Source organism: Neovison vison, chromosome 12, assembly GCF_020171115.1.
Source record: "Neovison vison isolate M4711 chromosome 12, ASM_NN_V1, whole genome shotgun sequence".
Taxonomy (NCBI): domain Eukaryota; kingdom Metazoa; phylum Chordata; class Mammalia; order Carnivora; family Mustelidae; genus Neogale; species Neogale vison.
Genome location: NC_058102.1, coordinates 87,941,208 through 87,950,116, shown reverse-complemented (window position 1 = coordinate 87,950,116; position 8,909 = coordinate 87,941,208). Strand labels below are relative to the sequence as shown.

The 8,909-nt window shown below is 53.5% G+C and overlaps 1 protein-coding gene across 2 annotated transcripts in view; it reads right to left on the bottom strand.

The window, feature by feature from the left end:
- Nucleotides 1-5,000: 5,000 nt before the first annotated feature.
- ACVR1B (activin A receptor type 1B) overlaps nt 5,001-8,909 on the bottom strand; it is a 35,794-nt gene continuing 31,885 nt past the window's right edge. For both annotated transcript variants that reach the window (XM_044229450.1, XM_044229451.1), the window contains exon 9: nt 5,001-8,173. In XM_044229450.1, the coding sequence (XP_044085385.1) occupies nt 8,048-8,173 (126 nt within the window). In that variant the 3' untranslated portion in view covers nt 5,001-8,047. The remainder of the gene's footprint in view (nt 8,174-8,909) is intronic.

The following is an 8,909-nucleotide window of genomic DNA, read 5'->3' as shown; positions in this document are numbered from 1 at the left end:
GGGTTTCCGGATGGATAGTCCACATCTCCTCTACTGCGCAAGAGGGTCTGTGTCCCACTGAGATGCCACGCTGCACTTTGGTGGTCGCCGAGTTCTGGAGTCCCGCCGAAGTCGCAGTTCGGAGGTTCTGTTTTTGCTCTCCGCCAGGGCTGCTGTGCCATCACCGGGGAGATTCAACAAACAGTGGCAGACAGCTGGTGGGCCCCCAGAGGCCAGACACGCAGGGACCCTGAAGCTTTGGATTCTCCCTCCCTCCACTCCTCCACGACTTCCTCCTAAGCCTGAGTCTCTTGTCTAGCATCTGTTCTCCCCATCCTATCTTCTGCAGCTTCTTAAAGCTCGGGGGTGGCAAGGACGATGGCGGGGGGTGGGGAGGGGAGAGCATGCCGCACATTGCCCTCAGGAAGGCCTCCTTGCAAATGCCCCAGGCTCTGGGACCTCAGACATGTGCACTCAATCTGTATCTTCTCCCCAACCAGTCTGTGTTTCAGAATGAGCTCCCCAGCTTTGCTTACTTTACCTCCAGCTGCCCTGGTTCTTAGCTCTCAGGATAGGGCCTGCTGTGTGTGGTGGGGGTTCCTTCCACTCATGGCCAAGGTCTGAGGAAGATCCCTTCTCTTTGGGACAAGTCCCTGCTGGGATAGCTAACAGTCAACGGGCCGGTGGAGGAAGCGGGGAGAGCTGAATCTTGTCCCCACAGGCGGGCTCAAGCTCTAGGGAAGTTAGGGTACTTGGGGGTGAGGGCTCCAGCAGCTCAGCCTGCTCTGGAGTCTAACGCAGTGTCAACTTGGGCATTTGATTCCAGAACAGGGAGGATGAGTAATAGGTCACTGAGACTTCTATCTGGGTACTGCCGCTGCTCCTGAACGGGGGAGGCGGGGGGGGGGGGCTTGGACTCAGCTGGTGCTCTGGTTGGGAATAAGGGCCTGGGCCCCCTGCCTGCAGGACACCGAGGGAGGCAGAGACAGCCGGTGGGCAGCTGACGGGGCAGGGAGTGGCTGTTTTTCTTAATGGCTCTCATGGCCCAACAGTTTCCACTGGGTAGTGTGGTGCTGGGGCCCAGGGGAGCCTGGCAGTGGGGAGGATCCAGCACGGCCCACAGAGCCAATTGTGGGGGGTCTGGGAGTAAGGGCAAGGCAGATACAGCAGCTTATTTGTTCTAGATCGGGGTGGCCTCTGGGTCTAGTTTGGCCAGAGGCCTGGGACCACCTTGCCTCTCGGGTGGGGATGGCAAGGTGTCTCCGACTTGAACAGGGCAGACTGACGGAAGAAGGGAGGGTTGACTCCCCAGCTTTCCTCACCGCATCCACGCGCTACTGTTAGGACATAGGGAACCTGTTGCTTTACCTTGGCTCCTTTCAGGATGTGGAGATAGTGAGGGCAGAAAAGGGCAGTCCTCCAGGCCTCGGACACCCCAGCCTTCCTCCCTCTGGGCGTGGACAGCTGCTGGGGAGCTCATCCCCGGTTCCCTCTCCCAGGGGGAAGGGGGTGGAGCACCCAAGTTTCCCCCACCTACTCCCAACTGACTTTTCCCCGCCCGACTCCAGAATCAGCTCCCCTCTTTCCCTCTCTGCCTCTAGTTAGGCCCCAAATCTGTGTGTTCTTCCCCTCGTCTCTTCCTTTCCTCCAGCTGTTCCTGTGCGACCATTGCCGCTCGTCACATCTGCGAGGTGATCTTCCCTGACATGAACAGGATCACCTCATCCCTATTCCCTCCGTGAGGGAGCTGGAACTTCAGAGAGGTTTTAACCTATGGGCAACTCCACAGAAGCATGTTGCTGAGAAACATTTGTGGAGACCGAGCCCAGGCTCAAGGGGACAAACCACTGATGGGCAGAGTCTGAGGTAGCTGTCACAAGTGATGGCACTGTTGGCCCCCAGGATGAAGTCTTTTTTATCTCAGCATGGGACAGCCCCCTTGCGTAAGCCAGCCATAGCAGAGGACATCTGTGGTTCTTGAATGGTGACACCTCTAAAACCCTCTCCTCTCCTCAGTCAGCAGGCTGAGGCCTACAACAGAACAGAGATGTCACCTCTTTTGACCCCTTGCTTACTGTCTGTCCTGTGCTCCTGGGTCATTCTGTATCAACCACTCTCCTAGCATGCCCCTTGCTACATCATGGTTGTCTGTCTACTAGTCCAGTCCACCAGTCAGGGAGCCCCTGGAGGGCAGGGATGCACGGGGTTCCCTAGGCACCCCGTCTGTGCTTCCATGACATGTTACATATAGTTCCATAAGGGGACTTGCCAGACTCTGCCTTATTGTTCTTTCTGTACAAACCAGCTCTCTGCCTTGAAGGGCAAGGACCATAGACTGTCTTTGTACTCTCTCTGCATTAACACATTAAGGTTGCTCAACAAATTAAAGAAAGCCTAGTCCATCCAATTGTTCTTTAAACCTTCCTACCTTATTAGCCCCCTTCCATGGGACCCAAGGAAAATTCCTAGATGAACCCAAGGCTCTCTGCTATATTCCTTAAATCCCATCCTGACTATGGGATGCTCAACGACTTCCGGAATGTGGCGTCAGTTGTTTGGCTGAACCTGTCTAGACGTTGCTGTGAGGGTGTGCTTTGGATGTGATTAGCGTTTAAATCAGCAGATTTTGAATAAAGCAAAATACCCTCCTTTATGTGGATGGGCCTTATCTAATCAGTTGAAGGCCTTAACCAGGTGCAGTCCGTGAGGGAGAAGGAATTCTGCATCCGGAATGCCTTCAGATCCAAGACTGCAACATCCATTCTTCTCTGGATCTCTAGCTGTCGGCCTGATTTCAAACCCCACGGTCGAGAGTCACATCCTTAAAATATCCATCCACCCAATCATCCATCCATCTATCCATCCATCTCATTGGTTGGGTTTCTCTGGAGAACCATAGTACACCATTTCCCCCTCCTGCCACCTTCCTTATGCACCCCTCCTATGTTCCCGAGTGTCTCTTGAACTCTACTGCTTTACTTTTAATTTTGTTTTGGTTGTATTTCGCAAGCATGTTCTCCAGCCTGTAAAGATCAGAAGACAGGACCTGGTGGGGACAAAAATTGACAATGTGTGAAACAAAAACCCAAATGATACACTATTCAAAAGAATTCAGGTCTCCTGTGTCATGGGCCTTACAAAGGCGAAACATTGTTAGTAACTGCCAAGGACACACAAAGGGGTACCCCGTGGTTGCCATTCTTTCAGGATGGTGAAGTTGAAGCTGCAATCCACAGCCTCGTGGGTTTTTTGTCCATGCCTGGCCAAGTGATGGATTCTTCACAGGATGGCTTTTTGACGGGGTTGAGATTCCCTACAAGCCATGTCACCTTTCTTTCAACAAAGAAATCCAACAGTCACAACAATACCTTGCCACTTCAGAAAGATATTTGGACTTGTGCTGTTATCTCTGTCTGCAAATGAATTACCGGGAGGGCACAAGGACAATTTAATTAGCAGCTCATCCAGGTTACCGGGATATGTGCCAAACTTAAAGCCAATTTTTGGAGGTCAGTTACTTGATTTTCTCCAGCCCAATAGTCTCAGACGGGAGAACAATGGAAAACTCTGGATAACAATCAGAATTTTTATTTTTTAGATTTTATTTTTAAGTAGTCTCTACACCCAATGTGGGGTTTGCACTCAACCCGGAGGTAAGAGTCACATGCTCTCCCTACTGAGCAGCTAGGTGCCCCAACAATTTGAATTTTTAAATCTTGACAGATTGGAGCCATGAGCACATCCTCTGGTAAAACTTAATAGGGCAACTTTACAGGTCCTGCACTTGAGTTCAAAAAAGCAGTTTCCCATGAATGGGATGAAGGAGGTGGCCGGGCTTCACTCAGCCCATGAGATGGGAGTCCCAGGATCCTCAGATGGGACCTGCAGGAGTCAGGCACAGTGTCATTTGTGTCCCAGTCTGCACTTCAGCTAGTGCCCAAATGGGATGCTATGTGCCCTTGCTGGCCCCAGGCTTTTGTGACATTCAGTGGGGCGCAGCTGGCAGGCAGAAGAACATGGAACCATGTGGGCAGGACAGCACACAGGCCAAGAAGCCCCAGTCTGTGGTCAGACATCCCAGGTCCAACGTCTTTTCCTCTCCATGAACTCCATGGACAGCTTACTGACTTCTCTAGCCTTCGGTTCCTAATCCACGAAGGGAGGAGAGTAATGCCCACCTTGCACGCTCTCTGAGGATAAGGGCAGTGAATATATGTAAAGCAAATTTTGGGGCACTGCTTAGCACTGTCAACGTTAATCAACAACACTAACTGATGGTAACGGAAGGGACCTCCCAGGACGAGAGAGTAACTGCTCTCGCCCGCCCTTGGAGAAGACACCCGGAGGCTGCTGGGCTCCCCATGACGAGGGGCTTGCTACTGAGCAGATGGCCTACAGGGAAAGGCGTGGGCCTCCCAGTAAGTGGCAGGGGGCTGCAGGGGAGCCCAGTGCCTGACACCAATGCACCAGCTGACCTCTAGGGTCCCAGCTACACTTGAGCTTCCATGACCCCGAGGACTTGATATCTTGGGTTCCCGTGGCCTAAAGAAAGGCATTCACCGCCACCCACATGCTAAAAAGCCAAGCAGCCACTGAAGATTCCCATCTCCAGGTCACCTACGTGCCCCCAATTCACATTTATTCTCTAATTGACAAGGGGGAAAGCACAAACCCAGCAGAGCTCTTCAGCTGCCTTCAAGGCTACGTGGTTGGTGACGCACTGGGATCAAGACCCTCTTTTGTACAGATGAAAAGGCTGAAAGGCAAAAGCAGCTACAGATGAAGACTGAGAAAAGATGAGTGGTTTGCTCCCGCTCCCTTGTCCAGGCTAGGCCACGCTGCCCGCCGTGTTCAGACCAGCTCCTCTTCTGACCCCGTGACCGTGACCGTGACCGTGACTGGCTGTGACTGGTGCATGTGGGAGGGTAGCACCACCTCCTCGCAGTGTCTGCCCCCTGCCCTCGCCGACCAGAGCTGGGCAGTCAAGCTACACACACAGAAGACAGCGGGCACCAGGAAAGCTCTGTGAATAAAACTTTAATAATGTACAGCAGAAATTGGACAGGCTCATTCTTATATTAAAACAAAAGATTTCCTATATTACAACTTATTTACATTTGCATACTGAAGAGGTAAAGTGTCTAAGTGGCTATTTTACAGTCCTTTCTAATAAAATGTACAAAAACAAACAGAAGTACCGAGAATGCCGTTCGGGGGCCTTGATGGCGACGTGAGAACGGGCTTGGACTTGGTCTGTGAATCCAGAATCCAGAGGTGCAGGTAGCCCTATGGATCAGAGTTAGCCCCAGGGGCCAAAAACCACGGCTTTAGGCCTCAGTGTCTCCCCAGCTCTCCAACTCCTAACTCCTGGTGTTAAGAGCAGTGGGGAAGAGGGTGGGAACTTCCCCAAAGACTGCTGAGTCTTCCCCAAGGTGCAGTGAGGCCAGAAGGGCCTCCTGGGGAACAGGCCAGTGGCTTGGGAGGCCCTGGGTTGAGGAGTGTTGGCAGATCCCAGAGGCTGGTTGTGACTGGGGCACGGGAGTCTAAGTTCCATCACCGCCTCTACCCTGCCAGGTTCTGCTGTAGGGCAGACGGGGGGGGGGCATAGGGATCAACAGGGGTGGGGAAAGAAGGTCCCCCTAATGACACAATTGGTATTCAAGGGAAATCAGTCAGTAGCCAGTAAATTGGCCCAAAGGGTGAGGCAAAGATCTCCTTTAATGCAAGGAAAGAAGCAACACATGGGGAAAATAAATAGGAAGACCAGGAGCATTTGGGAGACCCATGTAAGCAGGGAGAGGCGCGCCCCTCCTCCACAAGCTTTGGCAGAATCACTGGGCTGGAGGAGGGCCCCCCTCTCAGGCTGCATACATCATGTGCCTCCCCTGGGGGCAGGAGGGGGGACTTAGAATGAATGCAGTGATTTAGGGTCTCACTGCCCACCACCGGGCTCTTTGGGGTGGGGCGGCACCCTGCTCCTCAGTGATCTTCTCTGCGAGCAATCATTCCAGGCTCAAAAGACTCTCAGAACCAACTATACGAACATCTGCTCTTGAACCAGGCACCCACTAACTGGGGTCAGCCCCTTCCCAGTGCTCCAAGAGGGGGCCCCCGCCTGTCTTGCTCATGTATAGTATTCCAAGTGCCCAGCACAGTGCCTGCACACAACAGGCACTTGACAAACATCTGGTCAATAAATGCTGGAGGAAAAGGTGTAACCAGCTGAACAATGCACAGAAGGCTAGGGCCCTGATGCAGAAACCACTCACAGAACTGGGGGCTGGGGAGGGGGCACAGTGCAAGACAGACTGACCTCCAGGGCAAAGAGGGAGGAACTCTCACTGCTCAGTAGGAACAGGCTCAGGTGCAAGGACAAACATTTCCAGTGTGACTGAGCTGTGTGCGTTTGATTGAAGTTATTTTTTTTTGTTTTTGTTTTTTTTTTGCGGTTGTTTCGTAGGAATTTCTTTAAAAACAAAGAGATTGAGAGGTAATCATCACATAGAGATGGTTTTCCTTTTATAAACACTTAATAATATTAAAAAAAGTTAAAATTCAGACCCTTCCAATAAAATTAAGAAAGTAAAAGAAAGAGAGGAGAGAGAAAGGAGGAAGGAAAAAAGAAACAAACAACCCAAATCACTCCAGTTTAAAAGTTATGGCTTCAAAGTTATTATATACCTAAGATATGCTGAGCAAATCACCACCCACAACCGTGCTTCTAGACGTCATTAAATACTATACTCAGGTTAAAAGAACAGATTTGGCTCGGGCTGTTCCCTTTCACAGGGCCCCTGAAGTGGGTGCAAGTCTCACATCTTCCCTCCACCGTAATCAGATACTCCAGTAAAAGACCCATGCAGATGCCTCCCTCCCACCCCGAACTCCCTCCCCACTCCTTGCCCCCCTCTCCCTTCCCCACCCTAAACCCATCACCACCAAAAATATACACTGCTGTTTCCAGAATCTGGGATATGAAAGACAGATGTGACATTCCAATCTGAGTCTTAGGATCTGGGCTTCAAATCCCTTGGCCCTTCCTGCTGCTGCTGAGGACGATGCCCTTGGGCTGGCTCATTTCCCACGGCTGCCACTAACTGCACCACCTGACCCTTCCGCCAAGATTCTTTCCCCGCCCACTCCCACGCCTCACATTTGGACCCAAAAGCCTCGCCTGACATGGACAACTGGGCCAGCTTTGGTTCCACAGTCTGAAGTGGAGGTGTTGACATGGAGTGGGTGGGGCTGCCTGCTGGGCAGGGAGCCCCACCACAGCATGGGGTTCCTGGGGCGGGGAGGGGCTGGGAGTTAAGACCTCTGGGAAGGGCACCAGGGAAACCAGACGCTGCTCACTACCGAACAGAGGCACCAGCACGCAGAGACGGCATGACAACCACACCCCCGACCTGCACATGCACAGAAAGCTCAAGCAGGTAAGTGCGCACCTACAGACACACACATACACACACACATATGTGTAAGGGCGTGGCACGGACCAGGCACAACAGGGGACGCACCTCGGCACATGCACACACACATGGCTGGACAGACAGGCGGCAGATCCCGTCTCCACTGGGGGGCCCTCCAGATGTCCGCAGGAGGGAGGAGGGGAGCCTGGGGCCCAGAGCTGCCTGTGAGAGGGCGCTGTCCTCTTGGTGCCTCTGGGCCACCTCGGAGTGCTGGGGTTGGTCCCTGGAGGAAAACCCTCAGTGCTGCACGGCACTGGTGCCCTGGCGACACTCGGCTTCGTCCAGGCGGTCCAGGCCGCCCGCCAGCGCACCGGGGTTGCGGGACTTCCCACCACAGCCAGCTCAAGTGTGGCATCAAGTTCTCCACACCCTTCGCTCTGAGTCTCCATGCCGTTAGGAGGTAAATATAAAAGGTGTCTGTGTCTCAAACCCAACATGGGAGTGAGGGAGTCTCCCGGGCTCGGTCCCTCTTTCGGGCCAGGACTCCTGGCCACAGAGGGCTGGGCAGAAACGAGAGGTAGGCCTCCATTGTACGCTCAACGCGGCAGCTCTGTGTGTAGTTCCCGCTGCCCAGGGCTGCGTGCAGGGGAGGGAGAGGCTTAGATCTTCACATCTTCCTGCACGCTGAGCTGTGAGAGGGTCTTCTTAATGCGCAGAGCGGTCAGGCGGGCCGCGCCATTGGCGTACCAGCACTCCCGCATCATCTTCCCCATCACCCGTAGAGCCTGCACAGGGAGACCCAGACGGCGTCAGGCGGACTCTCACCCCTGCCCCGGGGAGGCCTTCCCGACCACCTTCCTGAGCCCTGGGACCTCTGGGGCAAGCTTCCCTCCCCTTGCTTCCTCGGGGGCCAGGAGAATGCTGTGCCTGGAGAGGGGCGATGTGCCCTGCAAGTGCCCTCGGCCAGCCATCACTGGGGTGCTCTGAATGGGGGTCCCAGAAATAGCCAGGGCTCCAAAAATCACTTCTGTCGGGCTGGAGACTCCCTCTGCATGATTCTGTCCTAACTGGTTTTCTAAAGCAGCACGTGAGCCAGGCACAACAGGGGCACCTATGGGCACGCGCACGTCTGCCGGCTCACAGGCACAGACTCGGGGGGAGGAGCAGCAGCAACGAAGCCCCTGAAGGCAATCCTGTCAGAGGCAGAAAGCTCTGGTTCCTGAGGGCCATAGAAGTCCCCAGTGGCTACCCTAGGCCAGTGGTTTTCAAAATTTCAAAGACTGATTGAAGGGTGTGTGGAACAGGGGCAGTTAAAGACCAGCTCTTTTAAACCTCACCCTCATCATCGGAAACCCTGACCTGAGGGCTCCAAGGAACACTTTGGAAAATGCTGCTCTATTATGCAACAGGAAGACATCACGTCAAATGTAAACTGAATGATTTTGTTCTTAAATGCACCAATGCCCCCTAGTGGTTTTAATGCCTAAAAGCAGCGCCATGAGGGCCAAGGAGGCCCACGTG